The following is a 22,536-nucleotide window of genomic DNA, read 5'->3' as shown; positions in this document are numbered from 1 at the left end:
GATCTTCCCTCTCCTCTCCCTGGTAAGCCATTAACCTTTTGGATGACAGCCTCACAAACCAAATGACTGAATGACTCTCAGGGTCAGTGCAAATCTACATTTTCAAAACCTGACATCTACAAATAAAAGTTGTGACTGAACCCCAAGTCTCTCCAAGAGGGAGATTAAACACCTGTGACGCATCATCTGCAATCAGAGTGCTCCATTTCCCAAAGTATCCATCACAGATTGATAACATCCATGCAAAAAGTTAAGTGCAATTATGTCTGTCACTGTAAAACACACTCTGGCAGCACTGGCTGACATCTTGCTTGCAGCTGACAAACTGTGAGCGGGCTGTTTGAGTGACAGTGGCAGAGGTTCCTGAAGGAACGTGCTCTGGAGCCACAGAAGCCACCCAGTGCTCAGACACCACAGCTGGGATGAAGCCACTGCACAGGCAGCTGCAAGGCAAAACTGCTTGAGGTTGCTCCCAAAATGCTGGACCTGGACTTGAAGAGGAGAACATCACCCACGAATCCTGCTCCAGCCTACTCCAACAGAGCCTGAGGTATGGCAGGGCTGAGGCCAGAGACACTGCTCCAACACTTGTGACACGTGCTGTTCTTCAAGTCCCCACCCATGCACTGGCAACCTTCAATGCACAGGCTGGGTGAAGCAACAGTGTGCCAAGGGCCAGGTGAGTCAGCTGTTGCCAGCACCTCTTCTGGGGGAGGACTACCCTCCTGCTCCCCAAAGCGATGCTCCCACGCAGCACAAGCCTCGTGCACAGAGCAGAGGTACCAAGGGAAGTTACATCCAACTCCCTTGTGTGACTCGAGCCTACAAAAGCCACCCTTCAGCAGCAGGACAGGAAACTGCAAGTGCATTTCTCCAGGCTGCCATTAGTGCCAAGAAGCTGTCGCAGGATTTGGAGAGAAAAGAAGGAAAGCAGCTTGATGCCTGCACAATGGCATGGCCGTGCTCCACAGCACAGCATGCCACCCTCACCAGGATGTGCCAGGGCTGCCCTCAGAGGCCATTAAGCCAGGTGCCCGCAGTAGAAAACACCAAGGAGAAGAAGTGGCTGAAAAATACCACATGCAGTCCTGCACGACTCTCAAACAAAGCCTCCTTGTGCAGCCCTGACTGTGAGCCATAACCCCATGACAGGAGCAGCAGAAGCAGCACTGCTGAGTGCAGCAAGCTGTGCAGGTCACACCTCTGACACATGACCATACTCTGATGTGCCACCATCCACACCTTATACCACAGATCAGAGGGGCTGCTGCAGAAATAAACGTCTCCCACAGTAAAAAGTTCTTCCATGTTGGAAGGTTATGTTGTGCAGAACACTGGTGTGGTTTTACTGGTTTAGCTTATATGCAGCATTACCAATTGTTCTGAAGCACCCAGGCATACCACCTTAATTTAGAATTATTCTATAATGCCAGACAGCAACTGAGGAAAGCAGCTGAGATATGTTACCATCCCAACATCAGACTCTCCACAGCACTCCATGTGGCACTGCTCACCAGTTCTCCCTCAGCACTGAGGCAGCTTCAGAACAACTCACTGCTGTTCCTGTCAGGATATATCCACGTGGAATAAAACAGCAAACTGGCTGCCAGTGTCAGCTCCTCTCTCTACGGTGAGGTAAAAATAAGAGGTTACTTCTGACTACAATCTTTCTCAAACACTGTGTTGAGCAACTCACCACATTGCTGATAAAGTATTAAAAGAGGTTTTCAAGTAGTCTGTGTTCCCTGTAATAATGAAATATTTACAGGATGCACCTTTATATACATTTATATTTCTTAAAAAATATATTGGATAATAAATAATCAGAGTAAAAAAAACAGACATGAAAGATGCTTTGAATGATCAGGCTGGTGGTGTAAAAGTTACCTGTAAATCACACACAGGGTGTGAGAGTGGAGCTGGCTACAGACAGGTGGGTTTTACTAGGAAGCATTAATGTAACATTCAATTATTCCACTGCACACTGGCTGGTTTAACTCAGCCAAATTAGAATACATTTTATATTGACTATTTTGACATTTGCTTTATTTGGCAAGTAAAACAAAACTGATCCAATTTCCTTGGAGCCATTGTAAACCATAAACTGTACAACAAGAGGTGATAAAATATATAAGCCTTGTAAACACTTCAGACTGTCACTGATGCTCTGAGCTCTAATTTTGGCCCTGTTTCCAACAGCTCTGACACTGTTCTGCAGCCTTCCCTGCTCAGCCATAAAGTGACCCTTCTGCACTCAGTGATTAAGCACTGCCATTGACATTCTCTTGCTATGTTAATTTTTTTTTTTTTTATTGTGGAAATCTGCCCAGACAGGAATTTCTTGCGGACAGAAAAAGAAGAACTATGCTTTAAAATCAAGACATCTTTCTCTCTGATCTCACATGGCCTGGGCTGGCCTCTAGCTTGTGTCCAGCAGAACTTCAGAAAAATGTCTCAAGTGTACACACCTGCCTTAAAAAGACACCTGATACCTTTTTGGGGAGCATTTTACAGCAGTTTAAAAGCATAACTCTGAAATGATCTGTAAATCAAGACTCCAAAGGACATGAGCAATTTCCACCCACGTGATACAATGACCTTTGTACACAATGACCTTTGATTCCCCTGGAATTTCTCTCCTCCGTCTCTTCCGAAATTCTAGCTCTCAACAGTTCCTGTAATACTGTAAAGGTACCTGTAGTGCAACAAATGCCCAGTGCAAAAATACATATTTGTCTAACGAGGCAAAAGCCCAAAGGGACCGTGGAGACAATGGCCTGGCCCCACTCAGTCCATGAGCCTCAGCAGCAGGACCCTGATTCACTGGGTGCTGTGCTGTCACAGTGAATGAATGCCAGGAGTGCAAAGTGCTCAGTTTAACCTCTGTCTGGGATGGTTTGTGGCTCAACACCACTCGGTTTTGCCTGGAGAAATCCAGCAAGTAAGCTGTCAATACAAGACTATTGACAAATATACACACCAGCACATTCATTCATACACACACACAAACATTGTCCATAACACAGGGAGAACAGCCCGGACAGACACTGTGCCAGCCCCTGCCCAGCAGTGCTGCTCCCATCAGTCACCACGAGATGAGCGGGGCTCGTGTCAGCCGCACGACTGGAGCTCAGCAGTCGGGTCCAAGAAAATAAAAATCCAAGAGCCAGTACTTCAAACCATGAGTGGACCAATCTGGAGATGTGCAAAACTTGTTTCCCTAATAAGGTCTGTAGGAATGCTTCTCCCTCCCTCTGCTCAAGGAGAGCAATCCGCCTGGCTGCAGCTCTGGCCCACTCTCACAGGCCAGCCCACAGGTACATGTTGGAAACCACAACATCCTGCATAGTTTGAAGCAAAGGAAAGGTGCAGTTTGCTGTTTCCCTTCCTCTGCATGCTTTTTTTTTATTCTAGCTTCCTCATCCACGTGTCTTTACACAGTGACAGACAAAGGAACTTCCAGCAGGCAAATACTTCAACAACAGCACATTCCCTCATCGTGCCACAATCATTCCATAAGAATGCAGTACCCTGGTCTTGGTTTCTCAGGCAAGGTTAGTAACCACACACCACGCAGCATCAAGCAGAAACGGCTGGAATGCAGAAAACCTACCTGGGCAGGTTGGGAGCAGGGGTCGAAGCCGGTGCTGGGGCAGGAGGAGCCGCAGGCTGAGCGGGGTCGTGGTTGCGTGGCACTCTGCCCATCCGGTACCAAATGCCCATGCTGTTCAACTCCCTGGGGAATCAGCACAGAAGGCATCAGTGCTACAAACAAATGCTGCACATATGCATGAGCATCAAGCACTGACGTGTTTCACAAACACCTTAGTCAGTGAGAGCCAGTCTAACTGAAAAAAAGAGAATGAATTCATTCCTGCATTAAACCCAGCAACACTTGTACTTACTTGGACTTTTCTAACGACAAGCTTCAGCTCTTACAAACTACTACTCAGTAACTACAGGAACACAGGGTGCGTTGCCTTGGTACAACTGAATTTACAACAGCAGCTTTGGAGTGAGGGTTACTTACCCTATGAATGTGTACTGAGGAGGGGCCTGTTTAGATCTTCCCAGGATTCGGATATCACAGATGGCTGCCTCTGTAGAATCTCGAGGGATGAATTTAATACACAGTCTCTTCTTTCTGAAAGCTATTTCTTCTGGAAAAACAATGCAGAACACAGGGTGTGTTTTATGCAAGATTAGGGTATAATGTTATTTATTGTCTCTCCACATATTAGGCAGATAATCATGGCAAAAACTGGTGCCAAAGAACAGACATGTCAGCAAACCAGTCAGTGCAGTGCCATTCAGTGAGGAATGTTTCATCAGGAGATGTGTAATGGGCACCACAATAACCAGATCTCCTCCTGCCCTCCGCAGAGATCAGCCCCCATGTGTGCCCAGTGCTGCCACACAGTGCCGAATGGAGGTGACTCTGCCAGTGCCACATAGCTCTCGCGCTCCCCTGCTCCTTCCCAGGTAATGTTTGCCTCACTGGCCTGGACAGATGTATCTATACATTTCTCTCACAAGCATCACCTCTAGGAATGTACCTGGAAGCACAACCAGTCAGTTCATTCTGCCAATTGCTTCCAACCAGTCACCTCCACCAAGAGGAGGGGCAGGCAGAGCCCACCGTGCAGAGAGGTCGAGGGTAAGAGCTGTCTGCCCAAACCTCACACATCCCAAGTGTTAGTGACATCTCCTGATGCAGTCAGCAGGCATGGAAATGATACTCCCACAGTGTTTGCCCTGGTTCTTCATAGGGACAAACCAGATTCACAAAGCAAAACTGCCAAGACCTCCAATGAGGCAGCTGTGCTGCTCTGACCTGTGCTCTGGGGGTGAACCTGCTGCACAGCCCTTTCTGTTACGTGTCACGGAGCAATTCCACTTCCTTCCATGTTATCCATCACGTAAAACTCAAGCCCATCAAAGTTAAGGCTTATCTGTATAATGAATTCACATATCTGCAGGTTGTCTGTCTGCATGCAGACACAATGCTCATCCAGCTCTGGGGCAGTCTGTGACCACAGGTGGCACTGGCACACAGAGACAGATTCGCAGTGGAAACCACTGCTCCATCTCACCCTAAGGAGGCTCAGGGTGACCAAAATGAGGTTCCTGTTTGGATGCAGGCACTTGGAAGGCAGGACACAAGTCTACTGATAAACTGAAAATCTAAAGAGCAGATGCTGAATGAAAATCTGAAAACAACCAGCAACTACAAACAAGTGCCTGCAAAATAAAAACCCTTCAGCTTAATATGAATGAATATCTTCTAACTTAAAATAATGCTCTCACTTCAACAGATGGCAAGCAGCCCTGTCTCTGTAGGCTCCTCCTGTTTCGTAATCCACACCTTGGGAGAACAGCAATCCATCCCAGCCTCTGGAATGTGCTGCTGCACCAGCATCACCAACCGTACAGACAGCGTGAGCTGTGCCAATACAGCATCTGTGCATGCAGCTTGCAGTTACAGCGCTGCTTTTAGAGATGGTAAATACCTGCATCCCTGAAGTTTAGTTCTTACCCTGATTTGAAAAACTAGGGCATCTGTTTGAAGTGCCTAAAACTGATTTTAGGAGCCTAGGGTTTAAGGCTCCTGCACCTGAAAATTTTCTCAGGACCTAGTAAGGAGTTCTGTATTAAATATATTTACTGCAAGTCAGCTGCCACTTTGAGAGGAACACAGAGACACCTGTAACTTCAAATCTAACTCTGAACAAAATCAGTGCCTCTTATTTGACTTTCTCTGCAAGTACAAAGCTGAGTATTTGCTTTTGTCTGTGGTCTCTTTCACACTTGGTTGGAGTCTGCAGTCTCCAGCAAGTGTGGTTTAGGAGTTGGATTCAGTAGTTACACATGCTTAGCCAGAGTTAATTTTAAGTACACCTATTATAAACAGTCAATCGAAGTGTGTTCATTCATGCCAACAGAGGCAGAGATATGCACTGCTTCCTTAGTACAGGCAGTGCCTCTGCTTTACAGACTGTGGGGTGACAACCCAATGCATTTCAAATTAGTAACGAAGCCCCCTTGCACCCTTCCACCAGGCCTTTCACAGAAACAGCAGCAGCAGGCAGTAAGGCCCAGCACTCCCAACGGCGAGCAGGATAAGCCAATAACTCCACCTCACACCACATGTGCCCAGGGAGTGACCCAGGGGAATGGGCTGCAGAGCCTTTCGCTTCCAGGTGACAGGTTCCAATCAGAACCAGACTGCAGCGACTAAAAAACCATCTTCACATGCTGCAGCTCCAGATTCCCTGCAAAGCAGGCTCATGTAACCCCTTTCTGCTCGTTCCTAGGCTGGATTTCATCACTGACACACACTAGGACAGCCCTGCTGTGATCAGCAGCTGCACACTGAGCACCAGCACTGGTGTCCTGCCATCCCCTCACACTCTGCTCCCACAGGGCTCGTTCCCTGCCAGCCCCACGCCCTCAGTGCCCGCTGCAGAGCACAGGGGCTGCCACCAGACACAGCTCCAGCAGCCGCTGCCTCGAGTCCCAGGGGAGCTGAACGCACTGTTTGGGAACTGCTCACTTAACTGTTGCAGTGAAGCGATTCTGCCTTGCAGAAATGAGAATGGTATTCCCCCTGGACACTGCACTTGTGCCTTCTCTCAGCAAGCACAAACATATCTCACCCCCCTCAGCACCACCTGGCAGGACGTGGGCCCTCGTTCGTTCACGGTGGGAGATGCAGAGTGGGTGTGCATGAACACAGCACCACAAGCACACCCCCTTCCTTTCAGTGCATTTGTGAACACCCCTCTGCTCCTGCAAGGCCCAGTCCACCCTTCAAAACGAAAAAATAAACTTTCTTTTCCTGCCTCAAAGCCGTGGGGCTCCAGCAGGCGAGTGGAGACAGCCAGGCAGTCCCATTAAACAGCTTGAGGAGTCCAAGGAAACCAAACTGCTTCACTGCAGCCCAGAGCTGCCCCTACACATGCATATGTCAATCCAGAGAGCCAAAAGCAACCCTCTGCTTGGGACACAGCCCTCCACGGCCTGGGACACAGTCCTCCTCTGCCTGACCACACAGGTACTGGCAGAACAGGAGGCAAGAACAGGTATCAACTCACGTGTATCGATGGTCTCCTGGATGGGAATGAAGCCCACAGGTAAAGTGTCCTTGATATCAATGAGCTTCATATCAACCAAGACGTTGCCTAAATGACTCTTTGGAGAGAGAAAAGAAACACGTGATTATTACAAGGTCACCAGAATCAAACCCAGCTTTTCCCCCCTGCTGAACCACAAGATGCCTTGTCCAAGCACAGCTTTAAAAATGGTAAGAAGGTACCAAGCCAACCCTTGCAATGGTCCCTTCTGAAGGAACCAGACAACGATTGACTAGGAGATACCAGTCAACTTTCAGCATTCAAGATTTTAACACTTCGTTCACTGCCATACTTCCAGATATTTGGAAGCACAACCAAATTCTCTGCCTTGGAAAACTGCAGTTCAAAGTACCACCTCCACCAACTCATCCACTGAGCAGGTCACCTCAGTTCTTAGACACTCTACACCTACAACAGCAACAGCAGAAAGCATCACAGGACGATGGCTCATGCAGACACAGCCAAAGTTATTACGTGCATTAGCTAATTAGTACTGAACAGACATGGTTCTAGCTCCAAACAGCACACTCCAGAAGCACGGGCCATTTGGAATGAAGAACGTCATTTGGAGTCCATGTGAATTCTGAACTCATGCCTCATCCTATTAATCAAGGCTTGAAGAGCTCAGAGCACAATTCAAAGTGACAGCCTCCACAATGGTTTAGAGACCAGATTTTTTTTGCAGTTCTCATTAAAGCCAGCACTGCTGCCAACAATCTGGATTCACGTATGGAAGAAGAACACACTTTAGTTACTGCACAGCCCTTACAAAAAGAAATGCAATACAGAACTAAAATTTCATCCCAAGCCATCAAACCATATCAGTGAGTTTTACTGTTACTGGCTGCTAAGTACCTCCTTTAGTTTTTATCTGGCAGAGTTTTTCAGGCAAACCTCTACTCTGATTATTCCACTGAACTATTTAAAAACATATTTAAATTTGCAGGCTCTGAAATAAGGGGAGATCGGGTCTGTGTTTATTTTTTGGAGGTCCTGCATTTTATGGTCAACTCCTCAGCAGGAGGGCCAGCACATCTGCAGCCCTGTCCCACCAGGACGTGTGGCACACGTCCTTTGCTCATGTAAAGAGGCCAAGGCAGGGCAGCCCCACACGCCTCTGACCCTCCACGGCCAGGGCAGCTCAGAGCAAGCAATGCTGGATGCTGCCAAGCCTGAATGTGTCAGTTAACGTGGTCCTGGCACAGCAAACGGCAGATGAAGTGGTTGCTGCTGATTCATCTTTCATGTTTTATTTATCCAAGCTGTCTGGCTGTGTTACATCAGTGGCAACTTTCAGCTGAACCACCAATCACTCTTCCATCGGCAGCAGACAGGTAGGAGAGGTGCCTGCGAGGAGTTCATTAGCTACTGGAAATGTGGGAGTAAGCACTGATGCTCTGCCACGTGCACAGGAGAAAAGGGGACAAAGCCCCCTGCTCGTGAGACCCACCATCCAGGACCTCATCACCACGACTCTCAGATACAGCAACAGCCTTATAATCCTCAGATATTGTTAACTGTTGAGAATGATGACTCTTCTAAAGAGACACTGCAGACTGGCTCTGCCATAACCCAGGTAACTGAGGTGCATTAACTCTGCTAACTACAACATGTTCTTCAGTTCCCAGTTCTTCAGAGTCCCCAGTGTTTTGGTAAACACAAAAAAAACCTGAGTGTAAAACTTTCAACCCATCAATGCCCACAGGAGAAGGAGCCTCTCCCCCCCCCTCCTTCTGGATGAGGGAATCGAGGCCCTTTAACCCTCAGAGGTTTTCAACAGGGCACTATATCATATTCCCTGTGGCCAGAGAGGGTTGAGTGGCGGGGAAGCTCTTGCTTTAATTCGTGCCTTATCAATATGAGGAAGGTACTCTCAAATCACACCAAGCCCAGGGCTCCTGCCAAAAGCCCAAAAGGAACCAGCTGAGGATATTTCCACTGTCTCTGCAGTCAGCAGCTGCTACTGTCCTGTAATTATTTCTGACAACATCACATTTCAGGTAGCCACAGATACACCTAATATTCATATCAGCAGAAACCTTTCTGTTTAATAACCTCCTTGCCTATTCTGGGGCTGTTATTCCTGTGACTGCATGTACTCCAGAATGAAAAGCACAATTATTGTCCATCTACTCCAGGAAGCGATATCTAGAGGCAGGCAGGGAAGCAGATGGAATAAAGGTCAAATGCTGGGAACTGGTAGCCCCAGGCTCTCCTGTCAGGACCCATGAGCAGCCTCTGAAGCTGCCGTCACTCTTCTCTTCCCACTGCGGTGAAAGCACAAGTACAAAATGGTACCTCCAGCTCCTGACAACTGAGTCTCTGTGAATATCCAAACCACGACCAAAGGCAAGACTACCCACTAGATGGAGTGCATTCATTGCAGAAGTCAATAGTTCCCCCAGAAAAGAGAAAGTTTTCACACAAGCCTCAACCAAAACCACAGCAGAATGCATCAGGCCCTCCCTGCACAGCCTCCTCTCCTCCACAGAAGTGTGGGCAGACAACTGCCACTAATCACAAAATAACTTACGCTTAATAGTCACATCGGATTAAAACAATATAGCAGCATATGCACAATGTGGGCACATTTTCAAGAATCGGCAGCAAAAACAACAAAGAAAGCAAGTTAATCCTGCAAGAAAATATCCAGGATGCCCCAGGAGTCAGAAACTAACATTTCCTTCACCAACACTATCTCCAGGTTTTGTTTCTCAAGGTAATTTGGGTTAGAAATCCATCATGACCATGAATGTGCAGTGCCCACTGCTGCAGCAGGAAACATGAGTGTGAGGGGCTGCTGAAATGCAAACGTTCCCTTTTCTGCTGCTTTTATTGCAGATTTTGTCAGCAATTTCTTTCCATGAGGAACACAGACAAAATGCAAATATCCTGCCATTGCAGTTTGCCTCCTGACTCACCCAAACTCAGCGAAACGCCTGCTTGAATTATAATTGGCTCCATAAAATGAATCATCTTATGGGTAAGAGCATACCAGGCAGAGATGCAAATCATGCAGATACTCAGCAAACAGACTTACATTTTCTTTTGAAAATGATCTGGTGAAGCACAGGTACCGTGTGACCTTGGATTTAAATAAACCATCTTTCCAGAGGTCAGCATCCAAGCCATCTGCTGTTTGTGCAACCTGCAAAGAAGAGACAGAGGGAGAGAGGAGACGTGAGCTAAGATAAAGTTAATATATGTACAGTACTTCTTCCTCAGACCTCTCCTAATTAACAGCAGCTCGAACTCTCACAGCATCTCATTAGTTTCTTCACAAGGTGCAGCACAAAGAACTTCCAAGAGGAGGTATAAAAGCAAGTTCTAAAAATGCTGTCTCTCGGGAGCCCCTTGATTAAAGACACTCTGACAAAGGCTACTCTAATGAGGAAACAGCAACTTGGGTTACAGTCTCCAAACAATAGTTTGGAAAAGTCAGCACATTGAGACTCTCATTACCACCCTACATGCAAGGGCACACCAGGCACGCTGCGAGGGTCTGTGGAGACAGAGCACGGAAACTGCCCCATCTCAAGACAATTTTCACAGAAAGCCATCAAGGAATTCTGGCTTCAGGCCAAAAAGCTGCTTCCAGCAGATGAGGAAAGCCCCAGTCACTGGTGGATTTTAGCAGCAGTGAGGATGCACCCTGCAAACACCCGTCTCAAATGCAACCTCACGTGCAGTCAAATGGACAGCACACACCCCACGGAAGGAAAGGAAACAGGCACCGCACCCTCCACAGACCAGACAGCGGCACGAGCAGGAGACCTCCGAGCTGATTCAAGGAGTGGGCAGGAGGCAGCACTGTGTGCTGGGAAAGGGATCTGCTCTCAGTAGCAGGGCACTCTCCCCACACAGCACAACCTGGTTAGAGCTCCAGTCCCAAAAGGTTTTTTGTCAAGTAAGAGAGGAGACAAGGCAGCAAACACAAGAAGGGTAGCAGAAACAAGATTACCCCACCAGACTAACACCTGACCGATGTCTCCCAAGAGGAGACTCCAGCACGGTCTGAAGCTCCACAGAAGCACAGCTTAACTTCTTCCTAATGTCTCTCAGATGGGGCAAACTGCTCCACTGCAGCTCTTCCAAGTCTAATCTTACCGAGTGAGCCCTTGGTGCCAGAGCAGCCCGATAACAAAGAGCTGACATTGGTCGCCACTGTTTGCACCCCTGTTTAGTTGAGTGGAGACTGCACAGGGCATAGGAAGCAAGAGCTGTGTGCTGACAAGGCCTCTGATTATCGCGAGTGCGGGACAGAGACGTGTGTTCACGGTCTGATCCAAGCAGGGAAGTGCACTGGCTGCTCCCCACATTTCGGCAGCTGCTGCTTGCAAGCCCCAGCTCAGCTCAAGCCCTTGTACAACACACAGCTTTTGTATTCAGGCCTCTGCAAAGAAACATGCCTGATTTTTAAACAGTCACATTTTAGAATAGGATTTTGCTGGGATTTTTTTCCTTACTTGAATTCCTTGAATTCAGCTCTTTCCTGAAGTGCTAGTTTAGGAATATGTAAAATCCACATGCATCTCCCTCCCCTACGGGTAGAGTCAGTCCTGGTGAAAATATATTCAGAAAATAATCTGCTTGGGAAAACTGTTGGCATATAGGGATGGTCAGCTTGAACTCCAGCCCTTGTGAGAAACAGTTTGAGGGACTAGATCTAGATTTCATCACTTTGTTCACTGGTATGGTTCAAGTTCTTTGTGCTAGCCAGTTTTGTTAAGATGCTCAAAAATCAACAAGCAGCAACAGATTCATGTGCAACTGCAAAACTGGTGCTACACGACTTGCTGTCAAATGAACTTTTTATCTAACTTCCGTAAGCTTGAGGAACTTCACATGACTTACAACAATACCACATTTTTGAGGTGGACATATATCACTTCAATTGATAACATCTTCTCTACCATTCACTGCTCAGGGCACAGCTAGATCACAGCTGTCCAAGGCATCTGAAGGGCCCCTGCACTGGCACTGTTAACCCTCTGGAGAGGCCTGGTACTGTCACAGTCCAAATTAACGATAAATAAACCTAAAAACCTCCAACCCACACCACACCCGTTTTTAGGAACAACCCTGCCATTCTAACCCATCAAATATCTAATTCTAGTTGCTGAAATGCAACAGTCACAGGCAACATCCCCAGCAATGAACCCTGAGTGCTCTGCTCTGCCTCATCCTGCTGAAGACTTTTTCCAAGCCTGGAGAATGCAAACATGCACGAACTTGTCAGAAAACTCATGGGGAGAGAAAACAGAGCGATATAAACAGGAAACTTCTTGCATCAGCTGCTGGGCTCCCGCAAGCGAGGAGGATGCCCTGCACCCCTGGAAGCAGTGCCATGGCTGGGCAGTGTGCCCTTGGGACAGGAGCCGAGGGCAGAGACTGGGCAGCAGGACGGGCACTCGGCAGCCCCAGCTCGCCCAGTCCTACCTTGGCTCAGAGGCAAGGAACGTGTGAGACGGACCACACGGCACCCAGCTCCGGGCACACAAGAGAGTCCTTCTCCTCAGGGAGCTGAGGGAAGTCACTCCTTACCCACGTGCTACAAACAGATGGACCTGACAGAGTGACACACGGTAAGGAAGCTGCCCCCAGCCCACCCCCTCCAAGTGCAGGGTGATCTACCTGCTGCACAGAGTCAGAATAGGTTACTGCTACCCCAGTCAGGCCTTTGGAAAGCAGGCCCTCTAAACCTCCTACCCCACAGGGTGATATGTCGCTCCAGTGGAGTCAGAGCTGTTCCTGCTCCCACACAGCCCCGGGGGAGCAGCTCACTCGGGAGCTGCCCCACAGCAAACCCCACCATGGAGCTGGCGTTCAGCCTGAAGCAAAGAACACAGGAACCACACCTCTCTCCTACCCCAGGCTCCTGCCTCCCACCCCTCCTCCCCACCCAGACAGTCTTGCCAGTCTGGTCAGGTTTTCAGGAATCTAAGTTCAGGCACACTCTGTACATTTCGGCAAAATCAAGTCTTTGGTCCTTCAGCTGTTAAAAGGCCTGGCCAGTCATTCAAAGAGCCAGTAACATATTTGATTTTTAAACAGACACAAAGGCAGTGGAGATTACAGAGTAATTAAAAAACTACTGGGAGAAAAAGACCTCTGGCCCATTTGCCAAGACACCCCCAGGTCCGGTACCCTGGGCACTGCTGGCTCCAGCCCTGGGGCTCCATGCAACCTGGAAAACAGACCCAGACATCCCCAGGCATTTAACTTACTGGAGGTTTAACCTCTGTAGGTTTCTTTTAAAGAGGAGCAAAGGGAAGAGGAAGGAAAATATTTTGGCCATTTTGTTTATTGGAGAAAGGATACAAATGAAAGAGGAACTGGGTAAAGCCTATAAATAAAACAGATATCTCAGAGAGAGCTGGGTACTTCACTGTCCCAAAACTTGGAACCATCAGTGAAACTACATGATGTCAAATTAATCACTCCTAAGAGGAAACACTTTCCCACGCAATTCTGAATCCACCTGTGGAACTGAATGCTGCAGGATGCTGTAGTGACAGGCAAAGCCAGTGGATTCCTAAGGAAACTACAACAACATCCCAAGACACACTGTTATTGATGTTTCCCAAGAGATGAGAGTGATTCTCCTTTCCAGGGTGCAGTGTGCACCTCTAACTATGAGGGCTTTAGGGAGCACACTCCTGGGGTGGAGCTGCCACAGCTGCCTTCCTCAAGGCCTTCCACCCTAGAGCAGCAATCAGCTGTCGGTGTCTCATTAGGGAAATTGCGTATCTGGAGAAACACAAAGCCCAAGTTCGCCAAGGTCTGCACGTTGCTCACATCTCAGAACACAATTTCTCTGCTGCACTGAGCAGGGTACTTGTGCACACTCAGCTTCACACCTTCAGCTGGGCCAGACTGGGTTCCAGAGAGGTCACGGGGAAGTGGCAACCCCGCATACCACACACTGCTCCAGTGCCCTGGCTCACAAACGAGCCACCTTCACAGACACCCAGGCAAGAAAAGCACAGCCCTGCATGTCACTGTCCTGTCACACCAGGGTGGCACCGAGCGTGGCCCTGTGACAGCAGGTGCTGCACAGGGACAGGACACCGAGGGTGGCTGGCAGCACCCAGGCAGCCGTGCTCACGGAAAGACTGCAGGCAGCAGGCACTGCCCCCGGGCCTGCTCCAGGGGCACAGAGTGCTCCTTGGGAACAGAGAGGGAGGCAGCAGGACCAGAGCAAAGGCAGCTCCTCGCTGTGCCCCGAGGAGAGAGCGACCCACATTCACCAGCATTATTACACCACCACCGTAATTGGATAAGCCACAGGAAGATTCTTTTATCTTGTTTAGTTTAGCACTGCAGCTCCCCATTAAGCCACAGACAGGCTATCTGGGGTGAGCGCTCTCTCTGCCCAGCCACTTAGGCAAAATGCAATTCTGTTATCACAACTCTCACACTGTCCCATGCTCCTTTATCAGGGCAAGCAGCTAATTACACAGCCTGGCTCACACAGGTAATGAGCAGTCAGAAAAATACAGAAAATGCAAAAAAACTCCCAGGTCTTTAAGGCACCTCTTCACAATTCCCCCCCTTCTTCCCACAGCCCATGTCCAGTCACACCAGCCTGATCCATTTTCTTCCTTCACACTGAACAAGGTATGCAATGATCCAGCGCTGAAGAGCTGTGAGTAAAGCCTCAAGACAGCTGGTTTCCACTCCCATCATGCAAGCTGTGCAGCTCTGGATACCCAAGGTGTGATGTAGCACAGTTGGAGCAGAACACACAGAAAGGCAAGCAGGCTAAATCTTTCTCTATAGACCTGTGCAAGGTCAGCATTTTCTGGTATTTCACAGTTTGGGACACTAATCTATGGGGAGAAATATCCTGCTGCTGGTTACACAGCAACTAATCCAAAGAACAGGCAGCTGTTAAACAGTGACCTCCCTTTATCCACACACATTCATCTCTGCTGTATCCAGCCGCCTTTTCCTACTGCCAGTCTCCTGCCAAACCTTAGTTTAGAGGTTTGCATTCTGCCCATCAAAATCATCCTTGCAATTTCATCTGGATGCAAAACTCTTTGCTTCCCATTCTGGAGCTTCTCATCATCATTGTGCAGTGTTGATATTTGGGATTAAACAGCTGATGAGGGATTCATTTATGCAGAGATATAATTTGTGCAATACTTAGGACTCCTTCAGGATGAATATTACCAGGATTATTAAATTTGCATGCCACAGTGGCCAGCTGTTTCTGAAAATCCCTCCTCCAGGTAATTAAGCTCCTCTGGAGTGGCAGAGGAGTGCACAATTGCACCCACAACCCTCCACTGAGGGAAAGCAGTAAGTGCTGTGGGCTGAAAGGTGGGCAGCTGGCTACCAAATGACTTCTCACAGCACCATCTGAAGTCAAGCTCTCTCTGGAAGAGATGCTGTTTCCCAGCAAAGTAAAGCCTTGTCAGTGCAGAAACAAGCATTAGCAGCAGCAGCTCAAACAGCTCTACTTACTACATCATATCCAGTCGGTGCTCGGCTCCGGGATGCGACCACACCAACACCTGTGATGGGATCCATCGGCAGCTCGGGCAAGGCATCAGAGAGGTCTCGCACCTCAGGCATTATGGACTGATTCTGGAAGAAAGGAGCAGAATTAAAGGGCTGCTGGGCAGCACACCCTGGCAGAGCACCAACAGCCCACATGCATGCCACAGTGCCTGTGCTGACACACCAGACGGCCAAGGTGAACACAGGATTAGGCCAGACACACCTTCTGCACTTCCATTTGCTTTTGATAAGAGGGTACGTTTGTGCAATGCCAAATAGTTTTGGGATTTGGGCTGGCAGCCTCTGAGACTCATTTTGTTGCTTCCATGGGCTGGTCTCCATCTAGCAATGATGGGAAAACCCAATACCTTCCCTCCCAAGCAGAGAACAAATTTCAACCCCAAGGCGGGCTGGTTGAAGCAGCTCTGTCATTTTAAGCAGAAAGAATTCTGCTCCTAATGGCTTCAGAGGGAGGCTTTTCATCCACTACGGGTGTTAAGACATGCTGTGGGTTCCCCCACAAGTCTTCTGTCCCATCACACTCCCCAGAGCCAGACCATTTTCACAGAGCAGCACAGATGTCTCTGGCGCTGGATGCAGAACCGCAGTGGCCGCGGGGAGCTTCGACACCAGGAAACACAGAGGAAGCACAGGGTGGGCTGGTGCAAAGCAGACAGAGGCCTTGAGGAGGCCTGAGCATCTTCCAAAAGGGACACATCACCAAGAACGTCAGGGAAGGGAGATATGCAAAGGGGACAAAAGCAGATAAGACCAACCAATTTCGGAGAGATGCTGTTGCAGGAAGCAGGAGGAGAGGACAAGAGAGGTGCTGAAACAAGTCGCTGAGGAGGAGGATGGGAAAAGGTGCCACTGCCTCAGCATGTGGTCTCCTGCAGAGGCAGCCAGTTAGGGCAAGTCTTCTCTGGCTTTCAGACAGGAATGCCCCAGGAAACCGCCCCCCACGCACCCTGAGATAAAAGGGCAGTGCTTTGAGTAAACAAGCATCACTGCTGCGCAGCCAGACAAGCCGTGAACCAGCACTGCCTAATTCAATTCCCTCATCAGAGCAATCAAACCCCAGCGTTTCTGGGCCATGTAGAAGGCTGGTTACTTACTGCTTCTAGAAAAGGCAGAGGTGAGTGCTGGTGCCAGTGGGACCTGGGTTTACACTTCACAGTGCCCAGTCTGAGCAAACATCGTGCTGCAGGCAATAAGAAAGAGCAAGTCTGGGCCCTATGTAAATAATAACAATGTCACATGAACAGCCAGTCTACGTGAGAAGTCCAAAACAACAGACACTAGTGACCAGTAATGGTGCAAACACTACTGCTGAACCAAACAGAGAGGAGAGCTCTGCTTTGGCACCTGGACACCCATCCAGCATACACAGAGCAAAGCAAACCTTCTTTGTCCCCGACACAGCCCAAGGCTCCAAAGCATGACAGGAAGCACAGCCTGAGCTGCAGGGGTTCACCCTCCTCTCCCAGCAGGCTCCCTGTCCTCAGGGCAGGCAAGGAGCACAGGACCCCACTGCAGGAACGCTGGAGGCACTGGCACAGCCCCAACAGACCCCACACTGCTGCCTGCGCTGCCCCACCGGCTCATCCGGATACCGTGCAAATAATCCAGAGGCCATTGCCTAAAACGTGCAGCATGGAACAAACACATATTAATTTAACAGAGATTACAATCTGTTCTTCATGCACGTTTTCTGAAACTTTTCCAAGCCACTCTCAATAGCACGATGACTTGTTACTACACATCGGGAGGAGCTGGGAGATAATGAATGCTGATGCAAGTTTCTCTTAGGCCATTTTGAAGCAAAATTCAGGTAAGTGACGATATTCCCCAGCATGCTAAGAACACCGCAGAGCAGGTTCCAACACAGCTGCAGCTACATTGCAGGGAAGCAGATGTGCTTCCCCAGCCTCCACCAAACCCACCCTGATGAAGTGCCGGCTTGCTCCACAAAGGCAGGGGAGCAGGGGTAGCCGGATGGCACAGACATGTCACCTCGGGGAGGGAAGCAGAGGGTCTGTGTACCACCCTCTCAGGCCCTGGGAGAGCTCATGCAGGCAGAGCCCCGGCATTGCCTCCTCGTTCCCAGCAGTGATGGCATGAATGAGGCTAATGTGGGCCAGGGACCTACTGCTGAATGCTGCCCAGGCCCCATCTCACCATCGTGGGGCCTGCTGCAGGGAGTCCCAGCTGCCCTGGCAGGAACACAAGCAGCAGTCGGGTCAGCCCGCGCAAGGCTGAGGACAGGGCCCTGGGCATCCATGGCACCAGTGCGGAAAGGCTGGTGGGTGGCCCTACCAACAGCACGGTGCTGCAGAGCAGCCCCCTCTGCCTGCTGGCACCTCATCCTCAGTGAAGAAGGGCACCTTTGTGGGAGCCATTTTCGGCTCCACTCAGCACAGAAGGGGGAGGGGAAACGGCATCAATCCTCACTTTGTGACAGCTCACACAAAGCCCTCTGTGGTGGCAGCGCTGGGCGCGGGGCTTTCCGCCTCACCAGGGTGGAAGCCACAGGGTGACAGTGCCGTGGCACCGGCAAAGGGCCCCCAGCAGCACCCGCTGCAGTGAGGGCCGGCCGAGCTGCCTGCACCCAGCGAGCCCAGCACCTTCCTCTGCCTGGTGCTCAGACCACAGCCCGTGCCCACAGCCGGCAGGGACAGTGGACAGAGCACCTGCCCAGACAGCAAACCTGCTGGGGCCACCACAGCACGGGCAGGCTCTGCCACACCAGGCCAGCCTCCCACCACGCGGGTGGCACTGAGGATGCATCTGGAACAGATATGGAGCAGCACCAATCAGTTTGCACACTGGGATAAATATTTTTGTGAACTCTGTGCAGGTCAGAGGGGAGTCTCTGGCTCGGCAATCACACAGATGATTAGTTGCAGTGCACTTCTCCCCCAGGGCGCCAAAGTTTGGTTTCTTTTCTATCATGCCTTTAAACTTAAAAAAACAACAAAAACAAACAAACAGTGAAAGATGAGATTAAATTAAGGAGCAGGATTCTATAAATACTCCTATTAGGCAGCTTGTTATTTTAATGAAGTTCTCTTTAAACAAGGTGAGTTTGACCTGTACGCCCCCCTACCATCACCATGGCTGACCACCCAGCCCACCAGACAGCCCATCCCCACCCGCACTAAGCTGTGTGTGCTGGGCTCTGCTCGAGGGCCTGTGCGCACTGCTCGCTGCAAGGTTATTCTGGGAACAGCCCAAAACAGTAAGAACATTTTTCCCATTAGTTGGGAGCATGCTCCCTGGAGGTCGTTCTGAGCTGTGGGGCCACATCCAGTCTTCAGCATGCCCTGGCAGCCGGATGCGAGCTCTGGGGCAGGAAGAAGTTTCAAAACACTGTGGGGCCGCTTGGACAAAGCTAGCAGGGAAAGGATGTGCCTCCACCAGAGAAAGTGTCCATGCACACTACCAGCACCAGCCCCAAGCAGCATGCAGCAGAGCTGCTTAGGATGGCTGCAGGATGAGACGCATAAGATGCACTCTTGGCAAGCAGCCTCGCCTGCTGGCTCCATCCCAAATGCTTCCCGCCCCCTTGAACCGGCCGTACCACGGGGCAGGAGGCATGGGGTCCCAGGGTGTAGGAGAGGCCTTCAAGGACTCTGCCAGGCTGTGCTACAGCCCACGTCCACAGTCACACACACCTCCCCTTCTCCCACCACCCCCAAGTTTGTCTGTTTACATCCTCTTCACTTGCTCTCTCCCATTTTCTTGCTAGTTCATCTGCCTTTATTAGTTTATCCCAGGCATACTTTTCTGCTGGCTCCACTGAGGTGACTGACCACACACACTGCTGGGCTTTGGCTAGGACACATACACACAAGAACATGCCTTCAGAAATGAATGCATTATTGTGAGTTTCTAGAGCATATTTTGCTCTCCTTATTCCTTTTCAAGTTCAACAAGTTAAAGAGCTGGTGGGTACATGATCAGATCAGGCCTTTGGATGTATTTGCTACAGAAACATCATGCTGCCAGCACAGCAGGTCAAGCTCTGAAGTTAAATAGTCAGGACTTGGAGGGAGAATGGTCTTATTGTTTCTTCCTCCAACTACAAGCCCTGCACTTTGACACTGACTTGCTCTTCCCACAGGCAGAAAAGTATGAGCTAAGGCAAAACTGGGAAAAAAATTATCAACTAGCTTGCTGAGGCCCTGCAGTCTATGGGAAGTGGTCCCATCAAACCAAAGCAGACACTCTGCTTAAACCCTTGCCCGTCTGCTCGGCCTGTCACTCCATCCCTCTGCAAAGGCGGGGATACTGCTGGCACAAGGCTCTGCTCCGGAGTCACACCGCCCCGCTCCCCTGGGCCTCCACCACGTCCGGGAACAGGACAAAGCCCCAGCCAACTTTCTATTTCTGTTCATGGAATAGGACACAGTTTCAGAAAAACAGGAGCACACAGTGCAACTGAGGGGTCAGGGCCCTGAAGGCCACCATCACAAACGGGCAGAACTTCAGTGTCACGTTTTGCCCCCATCGAAGGCACGTCTGGAATCACCCCCATGCCCAGGCTCCCATAAGAGACACCTGCCCAGCATCAGCCACAAAATCTACACATTGAGACTGAACAGGATGGAAACAGGAACTGAAGTCACAGTATGAGCAAAACTGAGACCCTGTATTGCTTCACAGCACTTCTAACTATGGACGCACATCTGTGAAGAGTGTTTCCATACACAGATGACCTTGCATCAGGGCAGCAAAACATAAGTGACATTCAGTTCTGTTATTTCTATCTTGGCACAGATACGAACCTGGGGACTACAGGCACCCTTGAGCCTGGGATTTGCTTTGTCAGGGCAGCACACAGTATGAGAGTGAGACGTGTGCTTCATTTCACACCTCCAGAAGCTCAGGCTTAGCTTTCATCTAGTAGGTAAGGCCATCTCAGCTAACAGTGACAGGGATGACACAGTCGACCTACCACACAACACGCAGACTCCCTAAAGTACAGGTGAGCATGTTCTCACACAGTTAAAATAAAACACAAGATGGAGAAACCCAAGCTTTAGCCCGAGCAGCTGCACACCTCCTGACGCCCGGCCTGTCGGGTTTCAGTGTTACTGTGACCAAGCCAAGAATACCCTGTTCCTCTGGGAACGCACAGAAAACACCAAAGCCTGGTGGACTTTTGAAAACCTCTCCAGAAACTTCTGACTGAGCTCGCAATCCTTGATGATGCAGGCAGTGAGTACATAAGACAAAGGCAGCTCTGTGTCGCTGCTCCAGCCAGCGCTGTACAGCGTGAGCCTGTATCACACCTCCAGCCACGCACCGAGCACAGGTGAGAAAAGGGCAGGCGGGCGGACCCACGCTGCAAACACTTGTAGCAGAAGACCACGCAAAACACAGGGGATTTTGTTATCTTCTCTAACTGTCACCAATAAGAATTTACATTAAATTCTAGAGCAGGTCAAGGTCACCGGCTCTGCCCCACGGCTGGTCGCCGACGCCGTTCCTGCAGCCGACCCAGCTCCGGCGGAGCCGCGGGGTCTCACGGAGGCCACCGGGGCGCTCCGGCGCGGAGTCCCCGCGAGGCCCGGCCCCGGCAGCCTCGGCCCGGAGCGCTCCCACCGGCCCTGCACCGCTCCTTGGGGCTCGGCCCGCCCGCCCCGCCCGGCGCCGCGGCCGAGTGAGCGCCCGGCCGCTCGTCCCGCCGCTCGTCCCGCCTCGCCGACCCGCGGGAGCCGCGACCGCCCGCCGGGCCCGGCCCCGGAGCGAGGCCGCGCCGCGGGGCCGCGGCGGGCGCGGGGACACTTAACTGTTGCCCGTGCGGCGGGCGGCGGGTCGCGGCTCCCCCGGCGCAGGCAGAAGCAACTCCTCATCGCCCGGCGGGGCCGGCGCGGCGCGGCCCGGCGGGAGGAGCGGCGGCGGCGGGGGAGCGGCCTGCGGGCCCGGGCGGAGCGGCGCGGGGCGGGGAGCGGAGCCGAGCGGGCGGCGGCCAGGCCGCGGGGCGGCCCCGGCTCTCGGCGCGCCTCGGACTCCCCCCCTCCACCGCCGCCGCTCCGCGCCCACCGCGGCCGGACCGCGGCGCGCAGGGCCCAGAGCCCGCCCCGCCCGGCGCCCGCCCCGCGCCCCCGCCCGAGCCCCGCGCTCCGGCCCGGCCCACGGGACACACTCACCGCGCTGCCGCCGCCGCTCCGCCCGGCCCCGCCCGCACCCCCGGGCAGCGGGGCTCGGCCCCCGCACGGCCCTGCGGCGAAACCTCCCGAAAACTTCCCTCCCCGGGAACGGGGCGATCCCCGGCACGCTCCCAACAGCCCCCCTGGCCCCGAGCCTGGGGCTGACGGGAGGTGCCAGGTGGAAATGGCTGAGTAGTTGTGATTTGGTCAATGTAACCTCTGTCTTCTGTCTGAAACGGGCGGCATCCAGGAGATGGGCAGCAGCTGCTGTGTGCTGAGGAGGAGCAAATGGTGTCAAACAAGCTGGTTGTCTTCTTGAGAAGGCAGTCCCTGGCAGGGGTAAGCGGTTTCAGGAGCCACCTTGAATTCATGAAGATATTTGATGCTCTGTCTCACCATGGCCTGACAAACCAACCAAGCAGATACGGTCCAGAGAGGTCAGGGTATGCCAGGCTAGATGGTTAACCCTGGCTGGTTATCCAGCCAGCCTTCAGGTCCACTCCCAGCACAGAAGACATCCCGAGCAGAGGGGCAGCTAGAGTCTGGTTCTGCTCAACATGGTCACATGCCAGTGCTCAAACTGACAACGCACTCATTGAATTAGCAGATTATGTGAATCACAGCATAACCTGGCACAGGAGCATGGCCTGTAGCCATCATCACATGAACAAATCCTGCAGCTGTCCTGCGTTGGGTTTTGAGCACCTTACCTGAAGCGAGGTCAACAACATCCACCTGGA

The 22,536-nt window shown here is 51.1% G+C and overlaps 1 protein-coding gene across 10 annotated transcripts in view; it reads right to left on the bottom strand.

Annotated features, from left to right (window-relative positions):
* MVB12B (multivesicular body subunit 12B) overlaps nt 1–22,182 on the bottom strand; it is a 59,294-nt gene extending 37,112 nt beyond the window's left edge. For 2 of the 10 annotated variants that reach the window (XM_027741292.2, XM_027741291.2), the window contains exons 1-7: nt 21,797–22,182; nt 16,757–16,874; nt 15,606–15,728; nt 10,174–10,281; nt 7,095–7,191; nt 4,031–4,160; nt 3,614–3,736 (exon numbers count right to left, since the gene is read on the bottom strand). In XM_027741292.2, the coding sequence (XP_027597093.2) occupies nt 3,614–3,736; nt 4,031–4,160; nt 7,095–7,191; nt 10,174–10,281; nt 15,606–15,728; nt 16,757–16,874; nt 21,797–22,167 (1,070 nt within the window). In that variant the 5' untranslated portion in view covers nt 22,168–22,182. Of the gene's footprint in view, nt 1–3,609; nt 3,737–4,030; nt 4,161–7,094; nt 7,192–10,173; nt 10,282–15,605; nt 21,251–21,406; nt 21,534–21,796 lie in introns of those variants that run through there. The other 8 variants (XM_027741296.2, XM_027741290.2, XM_039384032.1 and 5 more) reach the window with 8 other exon arrangements.
* Nucleotides 22,183–22,536: the final 354 nt, after the last annotated feature.

The sequence above is a fragment of the Pipra filicauda genome, unplaced genomic scaffold, assembly GCF_003945595.2.
Source record: "Pipra filicauda isolate LSUMZ 115617 unplaced genomic scaffold, ASM394559v2 scaffold100_size2392355_pilon, whole genome shotgun sequence".
NCBI lineage: Eukaryota > Metazoa > Chordata > Aves > Passeriformes > Pipridae > Pipra > Pipra filicauda.
The sequence above is the reverse complement of the archived record's forward strand: the minus strand, read 5'-3'. Positions and strand labels throughout refer to the sequence as shown.